The sequence below is a fragment of the Prionailurus viverrinus genome, chromosome D1 (genome assembly GCF_022837055.1).
Source record: "Prionailurus viverrinus isolate Anna chromosome D1, UM_Priviv_1.0, whole genome shotgun sequence".
Classification (NCBI taxonomy): domain Eukaryota; kingdom Metazoa; phylum Chordata; class Mammalia; order Carnivora; family Felidae; genus Prionailurus; species Prionailurus viverrinus.
Window position 1 is genome coordinate 59,939,440 of NC_062570.1, and position 21,705 is coordinate 59,961,144.

The 21,705-nt window shown below is 39.7% G+C and overlaps 1 protein-coding gene across 3 annotated transcripts in view; it reads right to left on the reverse strand.

Annotated features, from left to right (window-relative positions):
- RNF121 (ring finger protein 121) overlaps positions 1–21,705 on the reverse strand; it is an 82,089-nt gene that overhangs the window by 36,794 nt on the left and 23,590 nt on the right. For all 3 annotated transcript variants that reach the window (XM_047879135.1, XM_047879133.1, XM_047879134.1), the window contains exons 2-3: positions 15,887–15,924; positions 12,627–12,768 (exon numbers count right to left, since the gene is read on the reverse strand). In XM_047879135.1, the coding sequence (XP_047735091.1) occupies positions 12,627–12,768; positions 15,887–15,918 (174 nt within the window). In that variant the 5' untranslated portion in view covers positions 15,919–15,924. The remainder of the gene's footprint in view (positions 1–12,626; positions 12,769–15,886; positions 15,925–21,705) is intronic.

A 21,705-nucleotide genomic window follows, 5' to 3' on the forward strand; every position in this document is an offset into this window, starting at 1 on the left:
GGGACACCTGGGAGGCTTAGTTGGTTGAGCATACAACTCTTGATTTCAGCTCAGATCACAATCCTAGGGTTGTGGGATTGAGTCCCACGTAGGGCTCAGCATGGCGCTTAAGATTTTCTCTCTCGGGGCACCTGGGTGGCTCAGTCAATTAAGCAGCCGACTTCGGCTCAGGTCATGATCTCAAAGTTCGTGGGTTCAAGCCCCGCATCGGGCTCTGTGCTGACAGCTCAGAGCCTGGAACCTGCTTCGGATTCTGTGTCTCCCTCTCTGCCCCTCCCCTGCTTGCACTCTGTCTCTCAAAAATGAGTTAAAAAAAAAAAAGTTTGGGGCACCTGGGTGGCTCAGTTGGTTAAGCAGCCGATTTCGGCTCAGGTCATGATCTCAAGGTCCATTAGTTCGAGCCCCACATCGGGCTCTGTGCTGCCAGCTCAGAGCCTGGAGCCTGTTTCAGATTCTGTGTCTCCCTCTCTCTGACCCTCCCCTGTTCATGCTCTGTCTCTCCCTGTCTCAAAAATAAATAAAACGTTAAAAAAAAAAAAAAAAAGAAAATTAAAAAAAGTTTAAAAAAATTAAAAAAAAAAAAAAGATTTTCTCTCCCTCTACCCCTCTCCCAACTCGCGTGCACTCTTACCACCTTCTAAAAAAAATTAAAAAAACAAAAAAACAAAACAAAACAACAAAAAAAGCCCATACAGCTGCTTGTGGTAGGAAAATCATTCCTAAGACAGTTGTTCATTTTACTGTGGAACAGCTCCCACTGCTGGAAAAAAAAAATTTTTTTTAAGTAGGCTCCACACCCAAAGTGGAGCCTAATACAGAACTTGAATTCATGACCCTGAGATCAAGACCTGAACTAATAAGAGTCAGACCCTTAACCAACTGAGCCACCCAGGTGCACTGAAAAATTTTAAATAATATTTAGCTGATATCTACATTCCTAAAAACTCATTACATAGCTTTAATCTGGGCCTTTGGAATTACATAAAATAACAGAAAAATACGTTAAAGCTTGAAAAGACTTTAGCAATCATGTACTCTTAACTACTCACTTTAAAGATGAAACACGGGCATGAGGAAACAGAGGCTTAGAGTAATGTGCCCATGGTCCAGTGCTAATTAACAACAGCATTAGAAATAGATCTTATATCACCTGAATCCCACTTCAAGGCATTTTAAACTACACCAAAATTCTATTGTTCAAAAAGCAAAAGAAGGTAACACTTCCTAACTCATCCTATGAGGCCAGCATTACCTTGATATCAAAGGAAGACAAACACATGAAGGGACACACACATGACAATAAAACTACAAACTAACATCCCTCATGAAGATAGAGATAACAATTCTTAACAAAATAACTAGCAAACTGAATGCTGCAGCATATGAAAAGGATTATACACCATGACCAAGTGGGATTTATACCAAGAATGCACCACATGATCCTCTCAACTGATGTAGAAAAAGGATCTGAGAAATCCAACACTCATTCATGATAAAAACACTCAACAAACTAGAAACAGAAGGGAACTTACTCATTATGATAAAGGGCACTTACGAAATACCCACAGCTCACACATTTAAAGATTAAGGACTAAAAGCTTTCCCTCTGAAGGGCACCTGGGTGGCTCAGTTAAGTATCCAACTCTTGACTTTGGTTCAGGTCATGATCTCATGGTTCACTACGCCTGACAGGGTGAAGCCTGTTTGGGATTCTCTCTCTCACTCTCTATGCCCCTCCCCTGTTCATGCACACATGCTTTCTCTTTCTCTCTCTCAAAATAAATAAATAAACATTAATTAAAAAAAAAAAACAACTTTCCCTCTAAGATCAGGAAAAAGAGAAAGATGCCCATTTCACCACTGCTATTCAACATTGTACTGGAGTTCTATCCAGAGCAATTAAGCAAGATAAGAAAAAAAAAAATCCAACTGGAAAAGAAGTCATATATAGAAAATCCTAACAAATCCACAAAAAAAACTATTAAAATTAATAAACAAATTCAGCCAAGTTGCAAGACACAAAATCAACACACAACAGCCAGCTATATTTCCATATATTAACAATGAATACAAAAAGAAAATTAAGAAAACAATTCCAATCACAATAGTATCCAAAACAAAATATTAGGAATACATTTAACAAAGGAGGTACAAAACTTATATGTTGGAAACCACAAAACAATGAAATTAAGGAGGATCTAAATACATAAAAAGACAATTCATAGTCACAAATGGCAATACTCCCCAAAGTAATCTACAGATTCAGTTGCAATCCTTATCAAAATCACAACTCCCTTTTTGCAGAAATGGCAAAACTCATCTTAAAAATTAATAAGAAATTTCAAGGGACACAATAATCAAAACAATCTGGAAAAAGAACAAATTAAGAGGACTCACACTTCCCAATTTCAGAACTTACCAGGTTGCTATAGTAATCAAAAGTGTGGTGCTGAGACTTCCAGGGAAGATGGAATAGAAAGATCCCAAGCTCACCTCATCCTACAGATACAACTACATAAAACCCTTATCAGTGTAAATAACCCAGAATGATCCAAAGACTGGCAGAATGGACTCTCCAGAGCTACATGTAGAGAAAGAGGCCACACTGAACAGGGTAGCAAGGGTGGAGACAAGGTAGGGAGCTAAATGGACCTATGGGATTATCCATTGGGATGAACAGACACAGGGAGCCCAGAGCGGGGAGAGAAACAGATCCTCACACCAAGCACCGCAGGCATGGAGAACCTGCACAGGGAAGATGAATTGCTGTAACATTTGGTTTTGAAAATCAGAGGGTCCTACTCTCGTGAGTTCTTACAACCAGCCAGGCTTAACACCTGGAACTTTAAAAATGAGAGGGCTCAGCAGAGCCAGGAGGGTGATAGGAAACTGAGTCCCTGCCCTTAAAGAGACAGCACAACAAACAGCCCTGCAGAAATATAGCACAGAAGTAGCAATTTGAAAAACACCTGTGGTATACAGGAAGGAGATTTATTTATTAATCTCAGAGTACTTGCTGGAGGGCAGGGATCTTTAGGAGACTTCTTCAGGAACAAAGGAGCTTGCTGGCACCATTTCTCTCCTCCACCCTCTAGCCTAGACACATAGATACCTGCAGGAACCAGCACAGTGGCCAAAACTCACTCAACTTGCTAATAGCGGCCTCTGTCCTGTGCTCTCTTGTGGACATGCGCCTTCCAGCCAGGTCTCAGGTCTAGGTCCCCTCCCACAGCAAAACTATGTGGGCCTTGCTGGCATCTTGTACTTCACCTCATGTTCTCCTGAGGAAATGCCCCCATCCAGTACTTCCCTGGCTGGATCCCATCCAAAGTAGTGCTATAAGCTCAGCAGTGTACAAGCAGGCCCAACAAGTGTGAGCACCACTCCAAAGTGATTCCTGCCTCAGAGAGAGGGGAAGATAACTATATGTACCAGTCCAACTGCAACTCAAACAGTGGGCTGAGAGCAGACATTTGGTTTGACTGCAGGTCCCGCTTATCAACGAAAGCTTCTCCGGGGACAGCACAGAGAAAGCACCCTGCAGTTTGGTGCTACTACATCTCCGGCAAATGCTTCGTCTGACTCACCTCAAACCAAAGGCAGCCCCAGACTGGCCCACTAACACAGAGACCAAACCCTGCCCCAAACAGGCCAAGAGACCCATTGCAGATGACTGGACTAAAGACAAATGTGGCCTAGCCACAACAGTGCGGTGCATGCAACATACACTGGAGACACTCCTGAAGCAACAGGTTCTGGTGAACAGGGTACACTGCACTGCAGGGTACTCTAGAACCTCTTCATCATGAAGCCACTATTTGATCTCTTCAAGATCAAGAGATATAGCTGACTTTTCTAACACACAGAAACAGACACAGAGAGTTAGACAAAATGAGGAGGAGACCAAAGAATATGTCTCAAATGAAAGAAAAAGACAAAATCACAGCAAAAGAGCTAAATGCAGTGGAGATAAGTAATATGTCTGATAATTTACAGTAATGGTCATAAAGATACTCACTGGACTTGAGAAAGAGTGGAGAGGTCAGTGAGACCCTTAACAAAAAAATAGAAAACATAAAAAAAACTATTAGAGATGAAGAACTCAATAACTGATACTAAAATATACTAGATGGAGTAAATAGTAGACTAGAGGAAACAGAAGAATGTATTAGCAACCTGGAGGAGAGAGTGTTGGAAAGCAATCAAGCTGAGCAGGAGAGTAGGAAAAAAAAAAAAAAAAATGAAGAGATTTAAGAAATTCAGCAACACCTTCAAGTATAATAACATTTTCACTCTAGGGATCCCACAGGGAGAAGAGACAGAAAAGGGGACAGAAAATTTATTTCAGCTATTTAATAATAGCTGAAAATTTCCCATACCTGGGGAAGGAACAGAAATCCAGATACAGGAGGCACAGACATCCCCCAACAAAACAAAGCAAAGAAGGTCCACAACCAAGACACATAGCAATTAAGAGAGCAAAAAGTAGTGATAAAGAGAGAATTTTAAAAGCACCAAGAGAAAATAGTTACATACAAGGGAAACCCATAAGGCTATCAGCTGATTTTTCAGCACACACTTTGTAGGCCAGGAAGGAATGGCATGATATATTCATAGTACTGGAAGAAAGAAAGGAAAAAAAAAAACACAAAACCTTGCAAATGAGAATATCTAGCGAGGCTATCATTCAGAATAAAATGAGAGATAAAGACTTTCCTACACAAACAAAAGTTAAAGAAATTCATCACCGCTAAACCAGCCCTACAACAAAAGTTAAAGAGGATTCTTTGAGTAGAAAAGAAAGACCATAAGAAAAAATAAGAAAAGTAGGAAACACAAAAGTAATAAAATTAATACATCTATAAAAATCAGTCAGTGGATTCACAAAAGGATATACAGTATGACACCATATACCTAAAATGTGGGGGGGAGGAGGAATAAAGAATGGGTTGAAACTTAAGCGACCATCAACTTAACTTAGACTGCTATATGCATAAGATGTTATATATAAACCTAATGGTACCACAAATCAAAAACCAATAATAGATATGCAAAAAATTAAGAGAAAGGAATCCAAGAATATCACTAAAGAAAGCCAACAAGTCATAAGAGAAAAGAACAAGAAAAGAAAGGAACAGAGAGGAAGTACAAAAACAACCATAAAACAAGTAATAAGTGTTGATGAGAATGTGGAGAAAAAGGAACCCTTGCACACTGTTGGTGGGAAGGCAAACTGGTGTAGCCACTGTGGAAAACAATATGGAAGTTTCTCAAAAAGTTAAAAATAGGGGCGCCTGGGTGGCGCAGTCGGTTAAGCGTCCGACTTCAGCCAGGTCACGATCTCGCGGTCCATGAGTTCGAGCCCCGCGTCGGGCTCTGGGCTGATGGCTCAGAGCCTGGAGCCTGTTTCCGATTCTGTGTCTCCCTCTCTCTCTGCCCCTCCCCCGTTCATGCTCTGTCTCTCTCTGTCCCAAAAATAAATAAACGTTGAAAAAAAAAAATTAAAAAAAAAAAAAAAGTTAAAAATAGAATTACTATATGATCCAGTAATTCCACCCCTGAGTATTTACCCAAAGAATACAAAACACTAATTTAAAAAGATATACCCAGGGGTGCCTGGTTGGCTCAGTTAAGTGTCTGACTCCGGGTTTTGGATCAGGTCACGGTCTCACGATTCATGGGATCAAACCCTGTGTCAGGCTCCGCACTGACAACATGAGGCCTGCTTAGGATTCTCTCTCTCCCTCTCTGCTCCTCTTCTGCTTGTGCATGTTCTCATTCTCTCTCAAAATAAATAAACTTTAAAAAAAATGGTATATGCACCACTATGTTTATTGCAGCATTATTTACAATAGCCACATTGTGGAAGCAGCTCTAGTGTTGATCAAAAGATGAAAAAAGAAGATGTGGTGTATACACACACACACACACACACACACACACACACACACACACACAGGAATATTACTCAACCATAAAAAAAGAATGGGACCCTGCCATTTGCAACAACATGGATGGATCTAGAGAGTATAATGCTAAGTGAAATAAGTCAGTTTTAGAATGATAAATATCGTATGATTTCCTGGATATCCATATGCAAAAACATGAAGTTAGACCCTTACCCCATACTATTTACAAAAACTCAAAAGAGACCAAAGACCTAAAAGTAAGAGCTAAAAGTATAAAACTCTTCAAAAAGCACATAAAGATAAAAGCTTACTTAGTAATCTTGGATTTGGCAATGGATTCTTAGATATAACACTAAAAGCACAAGCAACAAAATAAAAAAATAGGTTTAATGGAGCACCTACTGGCCAGTCGGTTAAGCATCCAACTTTGGCTCAAGTCATGATCTCATGGTTTGTGAGTTCAAACCCTATATTGGGCTCTATGCTGACGGCTCAGAGCCTGGAGCCTGCATCAGATTCTGTGTCTCCCCCTTTCTCTCTGCCCCTCCCCTGCTTGCACTCTGTCTCTCTTAAAAATAAACAAAAAAATAGACTTAAGGGTGCAAACTTGGAACAAGCAGTAAAAAAACCACAGAGATCTAATGCAAAGTATAATGCATATGGATAACAATGTTGTAATATAATCATCAAACCTGCTAAGAGACTCAACCTTATTTCAACCACTAAAAACAAGGATAATTACATGATGTGATAGAGATGCTAAATGTTGTTATAATAGGAATCATATTACAATAGATAAATGTATCAATTAACATGTTGAACACCTTAAATGTAACCAATATTACATGTCAAATATATTCATTCAAAAAGGAAAAATAAATAAATTGGACATCAAACTTTAAAATGTTTATGCATCAAAGGGCACTATCAAAACAGTAAAAATGCAACCCACAGAATGGGAGAAAATATTTATAAATCACATATCTAATAACGGTCTAGTATACAAACTATATAAAAAACTCTTACAACTCAATAATAAAAAGACAAAAAGGAAAAACAAAAACCCAGTTAAAAATAGGCAAAGAGATTTCTCCATGGCAGATGTACATGTGGCCAATAAATACATCAAACTGTCCTCAACATCATTTGTCATTAGGGAAACACAAATCAAACCACAATGAGATACTACTTCATGCCCACTGGGGTGACTATAATAAAAACGAAAAAAGAAAAGAAAAGAAAAAAGAACAAGTGTTGTGAGAATGTGGAGAAACTGGTTGGCTCAGTCGGTTAAGCACTTGACTCTTGATAACTGCTCAGATCCTGATCTCACAGTTTGTGGGATTCAGCCCTGTACTGGACTCTGTGGAGTCTGCTTGGGATTCTCTCCCCCTCTCTGCTCCTCCCCCACTCAAAATAAATAAATACACTTAAAAAAAAAAAAAAGAAAAGAATGTGGAAGAATTGGAACCCAATGCACTGTGGGTTAGAATGTTAAATGGTATAGCTGCTATGGAAAAATGTTTGGCAGTTCTCAAAAAGTTAAATAGTTCTACTCCAGGGTATACCCTGCACTTCTACTCCAGCAATTCTACTGCAGGGGCATACCCAAGAATTCAATACAGGTGTTCAAATAAAAGTTTATAATGAATGCTTGTAGCAACACTATTCACAATAGCCAAAGGGTAGAAAGAACCCAAATGTCTATCAAATGATGAACGGATAAACAAAATGTGGCATGCCCATACAATAGAATATTATTCGGCCATAAAAAGGAATAAAGTACTGATACTAGAACATTGTTGAACCTTGAAACTATTATGCTATATGAAAGGAACCAGACAAAAGGCTACATATTGTATAATTCCATTTGTATGAATATCCAGAATAGGCAAATACATAGAAAACAGATTAATGGTTGCCAGGGCCTGGTGGGAGGGGGAAATAGGAAGTGATTGCTTAATGGATATGGGGTTTCCTTTTGGGGTAATGCAAATGCTCTAGAATAGCAGCAATGGCTGCCCAACACTGTGGATGTACTAAAAACCACTGAATTATATACTTTAAAATGGTTAGAACAGTGAATTTTGTTATATGAAATTATTCTCAACAAATATACAATTCTATCCCTCTTCTATATGAAATAGTATCTGAAAACATTTTTATGTCTTGAGCTCTTCTCTTAGGAGTGGAACCAACAATAGCCACTAACAACATTAGCTTTAGAGTTTACAAAACACTTTACCATACAATTTTATATAACTTTCACAACCCATGAGGTAGCTATCACTCCAACTTATACAGGCTCAGAGAGATAGAAAATCATAGAGCTAAGAAGTGAGAGAGCTGAAATGAAATGAAATGAAATGAAATGAAATAAAATAAAATAAAATAAAATAAAATAAAATAAAATAAAATAAAATAAAGAAGTGAGAGAGCTGACTACTCAAGTCAGACTGAGATGGCTCCATTTTATTAACTGCCTCCATGGCAGACAGCTCCAACTTCTGATAAGCTTGAAAAAGGACAGGAGATGTCACTGTGTACAACGTTCTTGGGCAATTTTCTTCTTCCAAAGTTAGTATTTTTTTTTTTTTTTTTACTATTTTTTTAAGTTTATTTATTTTGAGAGAGAGAGAGAGTGGATGCGAGCTGGGAAGGGACAGAGAGGGAAAGAGATTCCCAAGCAGGCTCTGCACTGTCAGCACACAGCTAAATGTGGGGCTCGAACCCACGAACCATGAGATCATGACCTGAGCTGAAATAAAAAGTCAGACCCTTAACCAAAGGAGCCACCCAGGAACCCCCAAAGTTACTATTTTATTTTATTTTTTATTTTTTATTTTTTTTAATTTTTTTTTCCAACATTTATTTATTTTGGGGACAGAGAGAGACAGAGCATGAACGGGGGAGGGGCAGAGAGAGAGGGAGACACAGGATCAGAAACAGGCTCCAGGCTCCGAGCCATCAGCCCTGAGCCTGACTCGGGGCTTGAACTCACGGACCGCGAGATCGTGACCTGGCTGAAGTCGGACGCTTAACCGACTGCGCCACCCAGGCGCCCCAAAGTTACTATTTTAATTAAAGCGCAAGAATATCCACTGTACACAAGTTAATAAAAGTTTTTTAAAAAACAATCTAGATTACTGTGTAACAGCAGCATAAAGCAGGACATTGCAGATTTCCTTTTCTAATTTTTGAAAAATAAGAATTTAAGTTTCTCAGTTCAAGATATTTTATTTTTTTTAATTTTTTCAATGTTTTTATTATTTTTATTTTTGAGAGAGACAGAGTGCGAGCAGGGAAGGGGCACAGAGGGAGGAAGACACAGAATCGGAAGCAGGCTCCAGGCTCTGAGCTGTCAGCACAGAGCCTGATGCAGGGCTTGAACTCACAAACTGCGAGATCATGACCTGAGCCAAAATCAGATGCTTAACTGACTGAGCCACCCAGGCACCCCCAAGATGTTTTATAATGTTAGCATGTCGCTCACCAGTGAAGTTCAGTTTACAAGGTATGGCAGTAATGAGATAACTGTGCATGTTCCTTATACAAATGACTTCTTTAAATTAGTCACATTTCCTTTAAGGATTAACTAATGAATGACATCAGTGGTTTTCTAACACTGGTGAGTCCTATGTTTGTTCCTGAGAAGCAGAGGGTTACCCAACCCTATATCAAGCAGAGCAGCCTCTTAATTGTTTTCCATACTGGGTTGTTCCTTAAGATATTATTTGAAGACAGGATTCCACAGCTTAAAAAAAAAGTACTTACTGAAAACCACTATAGTACATACATGTATTCTCACTTCCCTTAGAGGTTTTTAAAAATCTCTGCAGATTAGCCAGCATTACATAATTAAGATTATCTTTAAATACCAGCATAGAAATACCAAGGGGGTTTTCATTCTACACTTAGTTTATGAGTGGTCTTATTTTTCCCGGCTCATTTCAACCATCTTGGTAATCCCCATTTTATAGAGAAGGCACTATAATCATACACTGACAAACAAGTGACTTGTCTCAGGTATCAGGGCAAAGTATGACCAGTGTCCAGACATGGAGCCACACCTAGGTGGCTTAGCCTGCTGGATGGTCTCCAGTTCACAAAGCCTTGGTGTCATGTGGTCATTTAATGCACTGTGACCTGAAGGTACAGATGTCTCTATTTGTGGTACATGTAACACTTGAGCTGGCTATAGGCTAGTAAGGTTCAGAACCTGTGTCTGTTCAAGGGCAAAGATTAGCCTCTCTTCCTCCTATGCTCTAGGTGACCCCTCAGTTCCCTGGTTGCTTTTTGCTTCAAGCAACCTATAGTACAGCAGAAATTATGAAACAGGAAATAAAAGACCTGGATTCAAATCCTGGCTCTATTAGTATTCCCTTCATGCCTCAATTCTCTGGGCCTCAGTTTGTTCATGGTACTTACCTCATGGGCTATTAGGAGGATTAAATGAGATAGAGCAGATCATATCATGTGAGCTACAGACCCCTGGGCATGTCTGGCCATAATACCAGAGGTATGAAAAAGCATATAATTGAGCAAAAGAACCACTAGGTATTAAGATTAAAAACCCTGGAGTAAAATTGTTTGGGTTCAAATAATGGTTTTATCACTAGAGCAAGTTACTTAGCCTTTGTCTCAGTTCCTCATTTGTAAATGGAGAAAAAATTATCTTACTGGATTATTATGGGGATTAGCTAAATCTATGCACCTAAAATACTTAGAATGTGGCTGGCATAGTAAGAATTCAATAAATACTAGCTATTGTTACTATTATATATGTGATTGTATATTCTTTACAAAGTATTATCGTGTGGGTGTTTGCCAAGTTTTTATGTTAAAAAAGGGTTGCCCATGAAAAGATTACAAACTTCTAAGAAAAAATCCAGTACAGGGGCGCCTGGGTGGTGCAGTCGGTTAAGCGTCCGACTTCAGCCAGGTCACGATCTCGCGGTCCGTGAGTTCGAGCCCCGCATCGGGCTCTGGGCGGATGGCTCGGAGCCTGGAGCCTGTTTCCGATTCTGTGTCTCCCTCTCTCTCTGCCCCTCCCCTGTTCATGCTCTGTCTCTCTCTGTCCCAAAAATAAATAAAAAACATTGAAAAAAAAAAAAGAAAGAAAAAATCCAGTACACTACACCTGCCATGTCCTAATCCACAGTAGTTAAATCTATGATTTTAATCTTTTCAAACCTATTGAGACTTGTTTTGTGGCCTAACATCTGTCCTATCCTGTAGTACAGTCAATGCGCCCTTGAAAAGAGTATGTATTCTGCTGTTGTTGGTTAGAGTGTGCCCTTTGGGTCTGTTAGGTCTAATTAGTTTTTAATGCTGCTCAAGTCCACTATTAAGTATTGATATTCTATTTGGTTGCTCTTTCCATTACCAAAAGTAAGGTACTGAACTCTTCAACAATTATTGTACAACTGTCCATCTCTCCCTTCAATTCTGTCAATTTTTGCTTCACATATGTTGGGGCTCCTTTGTTAGGTATGTATGTGTTTATAATTATTGTATCTTCTTGTTGGATTGAACCTTTTATCGATATATAATGTCTTCTATGTCTTGTAAATTTTTTTGATTTAAAGTCTGTTGGTCTGATATTTAATAGCCACCCCAGCTCTCTTTTGATTATCATGTGCATGGAATATCTTTCTCCATCCCTTTATGTTTAATATCTGTGTCTTATGAGTCTCTCATGGTTGGTTTTTTTTTTTAATGTTAATTTATTTATTTTTTGAGAAAGAGAAAGAGAGAGGGAGGGAGGGAGGGAGGGGAAGAGAAAACACAAGCGGGGGAGGGGCAGAGAGAGAGGAAGACACAGAATCTGAAGCAGGCTCCAGGTTCTCAGTTGTCAGTGCAGAGCCTGACCCGGGGTTCAAACTCACAAACTGTGAGATCATGACCTGAGCCGAAGTTGGACACTTAACTGACCAAGCCACCCAGGCACCCAGGTTTTGTTTTGTTTTTAAGTTTATTTATTTATTTTGAGAGAGAGATAGCATGCACATATGAGCAGGGGAGGGGCAGAGGGAGAGGGAGAGAATCCTAAGCAGGCTCTGCACTGTAAGCACAGAGCCTGATGTAGAGCTCAATCTCACAATGAGATCATGACCTGAGCCAAAATCAAATGTCGGACACATAATTGACTCTTATTATACCACCCAGGCACCCCTCTCATGGGGTTTTTTAAACCAGTCTGACAATCTCTGCCTTTTAATAGAAGAATTTAAACCATTTAAAGTAATTACCAATAAGGGAGGGTTTCCTTCTGTCATTCAGCTATACATTTTCTATATGTTTTATATGTTTTGTTCTTCATTTCCTCAATTATTACTTTTTTTTTTTTTTTTAAATCTAAATCCTACCTGTAGTATTTACTCGGAGGCTTGGTCTTCCCAATAAAGCGATCACCTCTTCCTCTATTTGAATAGTTTCTGATGAACACCTCCTCATGAATCTGTCCCAAAATGTTTACAAGGGAAGACCTACCTTTTCTGGCCATGGAAGTAGCCTTAGGTTCTATCCCTATTTTCACAATCTGGATTACTTGCCTCTTCAACACACATTTGCCATACACTCTTCACCATTCATATATAAAGTTTATTACTATTGTCCATTCCCCACCTATATGTGGCCTGGGTTAGGCTGGACCCCAGAATACTAAGGGTCTTTTGATGAATGGCATACAAAGAAGTGAGAGGCAAAGTAGCTTACATTGTAGGAGCGGGGGTGCCTCTGTTTCCACTGTACCAGGAGCAGCTGGGCCACCACCAAAGTAGCGATGAGGATGAGGACCATTTCAGCGTGCATGGCTTCATGGCCACGGTGCTTGGCATGCATGCGTGCGTGCTCAACCCTGAAAGCCAAACAGATGAGGTAAGGCAGGTCAGGGATGGTGTGATGGTAAAACAGCAATGCTTTCCAGGGATATCCCACCATCCCATAGCTCAGAACATATTCTTGTGCTTTGCAGCTGCAAGGTACTGTACAAATTAGAGGATAGAAAAATACACATCTTAGAGAACAGGCATTGGGGGATAGAACCAGAGCTCTGTGGGCCCAGTCAAAAACTCAGCTACTGGAGTTAAAGGTGGGTTGTCTGCTGACCACCTGCAAGAGCAGAAACAGCTGACACCTTTCCTGTAGGAAAGAGGTCCCAGGTGAAGTCTGTAGTCACTGCCCATTTCAGTCCTATTTCAACCTGTCACTGGAAGGAGAAAGTAACCCAGAGAAAAGTTTATAGCTATAAAGTCTCATAATGCTACTCAGTGATATTATGACACCAATTAAGAAGTAATACTGCAGATGTGTACTAATTCCAGGGTTAAAGTCTTGCTTTATTTGTCCTACCCTCTCTGTCAGGACCAGGGATTCTGAAAGCTAGTTAATGCCTGAAAAATCTGGACTGCTTCAACTTTATACTAATTCAACAGTGACTACACCATCAGTGTCCACAGGTAAATAGCCTCCTCAAGGGCTCAAGGAAGAGTACAACCGAAAACTCATATAATCTAAGGCAGGCATTCTCTGGTCCAGAGGACTGGCAACAAGTGATTCCCTTGGCCAATATAGGCAGAGAGCTTCCTCTAAGAATGCAAAAGAGTCAATCCTACCATTCTGGGTCAGAGTCAGCCAACACAGAGAAATAAGGAAGGAGTTAGAAAACTAAATATAAATACAGCCTGTAGTCAGGAGCTTTTATGCAAATTCTCCATGCATGGGGATATTAGGGAGAGAGGGATAGGACAACATAAATGGTATCTTCATAGAGTTCCCAGGAGCAATGAGAGACTATGCAAGAAGAACCCAATGGGATGAATTACATAAGAGATAAATGATAAAGCAAAAAGTTAATTGTACAATCTAGATGGTGGGTATAAAGGTGTTTACTGTGTAATTATTTCAATTTTTCTGAGATTTTTCATAATAAAATGTTAGGGAAGAAACATGGTAGGGGAGTGGGCAGCCAAATGTCAGCAGCCAGCCACAGCACCTAAGGGTTTATCCTAGGTGGGAGAATCTGACAAAAAGAAAATATGGTGTATAAGTCAGAAAAACTTAGGTTCAGACATCCATGTGGCCTTGGCCAAGAAAATTCACATCTCTACATCACAATTTCTTCATTTGTCAAAAGGAGTCCCTATCTTTGCTGCTTCCCTCATAGGGTTGTTGTGAGGATAAGCTAAACTAAAAGGGCAAAGGGCATTTTAAAAACCTAAAGACTGTGGGGAGTTATAAAGATAACAAGACATAAATTTCTTATTCGCAGACAGTATATGACTGAATGGATGTACACAACAAAAAAATCAAAGAAATATCTAGAAAATACCGGAGAAGATCTAGTTCAGGTTCCCACCCAATGCAAACATTATCTTTATAATATTTGTTTGAATACTTCCACTGGCTGAGAACATGTCTCTTAAAGTAGTTAGGGAACTATGTGTCTGGCACATTGTAGGTGTTCACATGTGTTATGAAGAAATAAAATTCCAATGTTTTAAGGGCAGAAGTTCACTATACCACAATTATTAAAGCTGTATTGGGGCGCCTGGGTGGCTCAGTCGGTTAAAGCAACCGACTTCAGCTCAGGTCATGATGTCGCGGTCCGTGAGTTCGAGCCCTGCGTCGGGCTCTGGGCTGATGGCTCAGAGCCTGGAGCCTGCTTCCGATTCTGTGTCGCCCTCTCTCTCTGCCCCTGCCCCGTTCATGCTCTGTCTCTCTCTGTCTCAAAAATAAATAAAACGTTAAAAAAAAAAAATTTAAAAAAAAAAAAGCTGTCTCTGATAACGAGACAAAATATCTATCTATAGCTTCAATCCGTTGGACCTAATCTTATACTCTGGAACAACAAAGGATATTTTCACTCTTCTTACCCAGCGCTGCTCTTTCAAAGATTTGTCATGATCTTATTTAAAAACAAAAACAAAAACTATCCTCTTCCTACTATCACTTTTCTGTGCCCTTTTAGGCTAACGGTTCAACACTATTCATATAATATAATGTGAAAACCATTAAACCTGGTTGTCTTCTTCTAGACATTATCTAGCTAAAGATCTTCTTAATATACAGTGTTTACAACAAAATCAATGTGGACTCAGTGAAGCAGAGCACAGTGGAACTATCACTACCCTAAAGCAGATAATATATTTTTAGAAACATCTTCCAAATTTTGGAATGTTTTGATAGCTGAGGTACAAAACTAGTACATATTAAGCTTACAGTCACCTAAAATCTTGCTGGGTTTGTCATATAAGTTGATATCTTTGCAATTCTCCATTTTTATAATCTAAATGAAGGGGGGTTTTGCACTATTAATAAAGTCTACATGGTTGATTTCAGCTCATTGGTCAGCTACCTTGTGAAGTTTGTGGGGTAAGCACTCTGAAAGTTCTTTACTGATGAGTAATCATGACAATATTTGTTGACTCACTCTGGTTACAAAACATGTTAGTAGCAGAGTTGAGATCAGAAGACACATCTCTCATTTTTCAGCCAGAGCTCTCTGCCCTGTTCATGGATAATGATATTAATGACGATAATCAACTGGAAAGCAGGTGAACACTTACTGGAAGCTTACCACATGCCACGCATTGTTCTAAGATTTTCACATATATTAATCCCCACAACTACTCTATGCAGTATAGGTACTGTCATAATCTTCATTGTGCAAACTGGTAAAATTAAGGTAGTAAGAAACTAAGTAACTTGCCGAAGATCGCACAGCTAGGAAATGGCAGAACTAGTAGTATTCAAACCCAAATAAATGGTTTGGTGCAATTACCTATTTACTCCCCAGGACTGAAGGAGCTACTCAGGAGTGACCCAAGTACTGGGAAAGATCCCAAATGACCTGTCTTACTGGTCAAGAGTCACTGCCTCCCCACAGCCAAGTTACCAAAATGGAAGATATACAACTCTATTAGTAGGATTAATTTATAGTTTCCAGCCTAAGGGGCCCACACTGTCACACTTACCTCCATTGCTCCTCTGGGGAGAGGTCCGACATATCAACCTGTAGAAAGACACCACAAGAAAAATCCATTACTGTCTGAGAACTATCCCTGCCCAACATAAGGTGCTCATACATTCATCATTATCTTCAAGGAATTACAAGAAGCTTTCAAGTGTCGTAATCTGTATGGAACCTTCCCCAATACTCTATTTCCCACTGATCTCTCCCTTCTCTAACCACTTACTTTGTCTCATGTCTATGACTGACAGTATATTGTATGTATATGCAAGGTAATGAGGATAGGAGAGTAACTCTAACCCCTAAGATGTTCACAGCCTTGTCAGGAAGTCACACATATATACAGAAAATTTCTTTATTATATGCTGAGGACTAGAGAAGAATAAAGAAATGGCTTCTGATCCAATCTGGGGTGTTATAGATTGGCAAGACTTCCCAGAGGAGATGTGAAATATCATCCAGATGAAAAAATAAGAGAAATAAATGTTCCAGGCAAAGGGACTAACATAAACATGAAGGAATAAAGTTGCACAGCATACAAATAAATGAGTATGGCTAGAGCAAAAAGTATGAATCAGAATTAGTGGGAGATGAAGCTAAATAAAATATTTTGTCATATAATGCTGTTTGAGTCTAACTGGCTTTATGGCATCAGGCAAAACATTAGACTAGGGTGAACTAAGCTTCAGTCTCTGCTCTGTTATTAACTAGTAGTATGGCCTTCCAACTTCAAAGTTCTGGTTCTATTTGTTAGTCTTGTCCTTTTAGAACAGGGTTTCTCAACCTTGACATTAGGGATATTTGAGACTGGTTCATTTTTTTGGTGGGGTGGGGAGTTCTCTGTACACTGTAGGATGTTTTAGCAGCATCCCTGGCCTCCACCCTCTAGATGCCAATAGCATCTCCACAGAAGCAACAATGTCTACAGACATTGTAAAATGTCCCCTGTGGAAAGAAAACTGCCTCCAGTTGAAAACCACTGCCCAAAAATAAACTCTTTGAGTTCAGGACTCAAGTCTTCTGCTTCCTTGCAGCCACACAAAAGCATACCCAAGTGTCAGTACATAAGTCAAAAACATTACTTTCGTACATTCTTTTACTGACCTGAGCTGAAAATGTTTCTTGATGTCGAGAGGAGAGACAATTCTCAAATGTATCAATCAACAAATATTCTTTTAGTACCTATGATGTTCAAGGCCCAATTTCCCACTGTTCCTATGATAATTTCAGAAAAGTACTTTACATGGAATGTTTGATTTAAAATGGGCAGAACTCTCCTACTGAGTCAAATCAGCACATATTTACCAGGCATCCTTTTATGTGTGTGTATTATGTACTCCCATCACTCTTTAGGGAGGGCTTTCTGATTTCTACATGTCCCAGCTAAGTTAAAACAAAACAAAACAAAAACAACAACAACATCTCAAGGCTTCACCCAGCCAATCAGGATAATGAAGTCAACCACCTCCTCTCTTTTCCTAATTCACACAATGCCTCACAGAATACATTCAGGTGTCCTGACTCAGGCTTTCATCTCCCCCAGAAAAAAAGAGGCCCCAGAGTATCCCAGAAGGACAAGTGGATATAAGAAATGGAAATGCCCGGGGTGCCTGGGTGGCTCAGTCAGTTAAGTGTCTGACTTTGGCTCAGGTCATGATCTCACGGTTCATGAGTTCGAGTTCCACATCGGGCTCTGTGCTGACAGCTCAGAGCCTGGAGCCTGCTTCTGATTCTGTGTTTCCCTCTCTCTCTGCTCCTGCCCTGCTCACACTCTGTCTCTGTCTCTCAAAAAGTGAATAAACATTTTAAAAAATTAAAAAAAAAAAAGAAATGGAAATACTCATTTGGGCAATACCTGAGCAGACAATTAAGGACCATATTTCTAAAGAAACAATCCATATGGTTTCACACTACGTATCAAAACTCTTTTCCTTTTTTCCAACTTGAACCTGCATCTTTCCAAACCAGTCTGTTCATTGTCCCAAAACACATGGGTCTCATTCCTGTCTCTAGCCTTTGCATATCCTTCCTTTTGATTGCCATGTCTCCCTCTCTTTTTTCCCATCCAAGTCCAACCTGTCCTTTGAGGAACCAGCTGCAATTTCACCTTCTCTGGAGAAGCCTTCCCTGATCCTCTAGCTTAGTGAATTTGGCCCTCTGGTTTTCTCAGCATGGATTTTTCTCCTTCTCACTCAAAGTGTGGTACAAAGGCTAGTGTCAACTTTATCTGGGTGCTTGTTAGAAATGCAGAATCTCAGGCATCACTCCAGACCCACTGAATCAGAATTCTTAAAAAAAAAAAAAAAAAAAAAAGTTTATTATAAGCGTGAGTGCATGAGCATGGGGAGAGGCAAAGAGAGTAGAGAGAGAGAGAACCCAAAGCAGGCTCTGTGCTGTCAGTGCAGAGCCTGACATAGGGCTTGATCCCACAAACCATGAAATCATGACCTGAGCCGAATGAAGAGTTGGATGCTTAACTGACTGAGCCACCCAGGCACCCCCAGAATCCTCCTTTTAATAAGATCTCCAGATGATATGTATGCACATTAAATTTTAGAAGCACTGTTCCATGCCATTCATTCATAGTCTTATGTTATCTTAGACATGATTGCCAAGTGATCTGCTTCTTAAGGCAGAACCAGCATTACGGTTGGGGTAAGCAAGGGACCTAGGGCTCAAAATTTAAGGAGGCACTCACTGTCAGGTACTAATCCTCCACTTACATGACCTTGAAAGTGAGTGTCTCCTTAAAGTTTGCACCCTAAGTGCCTCGTTTGCTTCACTCTATTCCTAGCCTGCTTTTGTGTAACTTGCTCCCATCCCATAAACCTGGAAGATCCCACAGCGCCAAGGAGAATACACAGCTTTGTGTCTTTCAAGGAGAACAGAACAGAGCTGAGCATATATTAAGCACTCAGTGAGTACTAAAGGAATTGAACACAATTCTCTACAATATGATAATAAGTATGCTGACAAACCAGCACCTTACCTGGAGATGCTTAAATGGGAGTATAAACAAACACTTGAAAAGTACTTAATAAGCATCTGGGAAAGAAGTATTCATTTGACACCAGGAAGCACCCAGAAAATCATGTTTAAAAAACTCTATGTCAAAACAAAACAAGACAAGACAAAACCAAGACAACATAACTACATGTTCAAAGAAGCCAGACAAGTCTATTGAAGGAAAAACTAAGGAAGATCCAAAGAACTAGGCCAGACACAGGGGTGCCTCTCCATGAGATAGTGGTCAAGCATGCTACTGTCCATATAGTCTATACTGTCTCTCCATCTGGAAAATAAAGAATAAGACTTCTGATTTCATTGTGGGGCTGTGAACGTAAGAACATTCCAGATCACCATGCGATTTCATTGCCTTTCCTCCTGGGAGAGTGGAAGTACTTTATAAAGTAACAAGAGAGGCTGGGGAACAAAATGCTGGTGAAGCACAGAACAGTAATGCTTTCAGAACCTCAGAGAAAACAGCTCAGAAAGGCAAACACTAAGGCTGAGATTGGACTTGGACTTACAGGACCATTTAGCACTTCATGGAGTACTGTGAATCTTAAGAGTAAAGATATGATTTGGCTTTAATATTTGCCTCCTGAACCAAGCGATTATTCACATTACATACAAACTGGTCTTCAAGTGCAAGTGGAAAGACAAGGAAAGCTCTAAACTACAACTATAAGTAACCTGTACCATCTGGAAATACAGCTTTATTTGCTCCCTCATTAATGAGTTTATTCATCTGGGTCCAAGAAGACAGTCTTGATTGTGCCCTGTCCAGAGCTCAGGTTAGCTAACTAGGGAGGCTCTCTAGGCATGGTTACTGATTGATGGGCTCACATCCAACTCCCAAGACCCACATACAGAATGTTTTCTTGCCAACCAATCACCCCCCTCCTAGAAGCTCACAAGGCACCTAGTTATGCCAATCTACCTAAGTCCAGATTTGAAAGAATAAACCAAAATGTCAGGCAGAGGGCAAGAGAAAATTTCATAAAAATGGAAAATGCTCAGGTGTAAAAGACTCAGGGACCCACCCATGTAACCCCACAAATAGGCCTCCTGTCCCACCCCCTCAAGTATCAGATTCCCTCTGGTCTCTGAGTCTTTACACAGGCTAGTTACTTTTGTCCATTAATGCCCTCTGTTCCACCAAACCAATTCTGTCTTGGTACAAAATGCTGGCCAAATCCTCCTGGCTCCAGGAAGGCTCTTTAGACTGACCCCATTCAATGAAGAAACAAATATCCTCCACTGCCTTGCTAAGCATGGGGCATAGTCCAGCAGCATCAGCACTGTGAGAGGTTATTAAGAAACAGAATCTCAAGACTCCATCCCAGACCTCCTGAATCAGAATCTACACTTAATAAGATAGCCAGATAATTCATACGCCCATTAAAGCATTGCTACTGCTGCTATTGCATCCCAACACTCACATTCCACAATGTGTCCAAAGACATATACTTCTATGCACCTGATTATTCTAATAACAACTTTTCTGAGATCTAATTCACATACCATAAATTCATCCACAGTCCTTTTCAGTATATTCACAGAGTTGTGCCACCATCACCATTGTGTAAGTTGGAAACATTTTACCACCACAAGAAGAAACCACATACCAGTTAGCAGTCACTCTCCATCCTCCCCCAGCCCAAGAAGACACTCATTTACTTTCTGTCTCTATCTATAGATTGCCTATTCTAGACATTTCATAAAAATGGGATCATACAGTATGTGGTCTTTTGAGATTGGCTTCTTTCACTTAGCATGTTTTCAATGTTCATCAGGTTGTAGCATGTATTGTAGTTAATTCCTTTTTATTGCCAAATAACACTGCACTGTATGGATATACTACATTATATCTATCCACTCAACAGTTAATGGACATTTGGCTATTAAAATAATGCTGTTATGACATTCATTTACAAGCTTTTGTGTAGACATGTTTTCATTTCTCTTGAGGATATATACCTAGGAGTGAAACTGTTAGGTCATATGGTAACTCTATGCTTAACCTTTTGAAGAACTGCCAAACTGTTTTCCACAGCAGCTGCACCATTTTACATTCCCACCAGCACTGCGTGAACGTTCCAATTTCTCCACATCCTCAACAATACTTGTTATTCTCTTTTTCATAAACGCATCCAAGTGGGTGGGAAATGGTTTCGCTATGTGATTTCAATTTTGCATTTCCCTAATGGAGAATGACGCTGTGCATCTTTTCATATGTTTATTGGCCATTTATATATCTTAACTTTGGAGAAAAGTTTATTCAGACCTTTGTCCATTTTTTAAAAATAGACTTTTTTGGAGGATTTTTAGGCTCACAGCAAAACTGAACAAAAAATACAGAGTATGCCATATATCCCCTCCACCCAAATACACAAAGCCTCCCCCATTATCAACATCCCCCACCAGAGTAGTATATTTGTCCCAACTGATGAATCTACAGACACATCATTTCACCCAAAGTTCAGTTTACCTTAACAAACATATAACCTATAAGCACATGTACACAACATTCAAGTATACAGAGTAGTTTCACTGTCCTAAAAATTCTGTGTTCTGCTTATTTATCATTCCATCCTCCCCTAATCCCTAGCAAATACGTATCTTTTTACTGTCTCTATGGTTTTGCCTTTTCTAGAGTGTCATATAGTTAAAATCATATGTAGCCTTTTTACATTTGCTTCTTTCACTTAGTAATATGCATTTAAGACTCCTCTGTTTTTTCATGGTTTGATTGTTCATTTCTTCTTAATGAATAATATTCCATTGTCTGGATGTACCACAGTTTATTTATCCACTCAC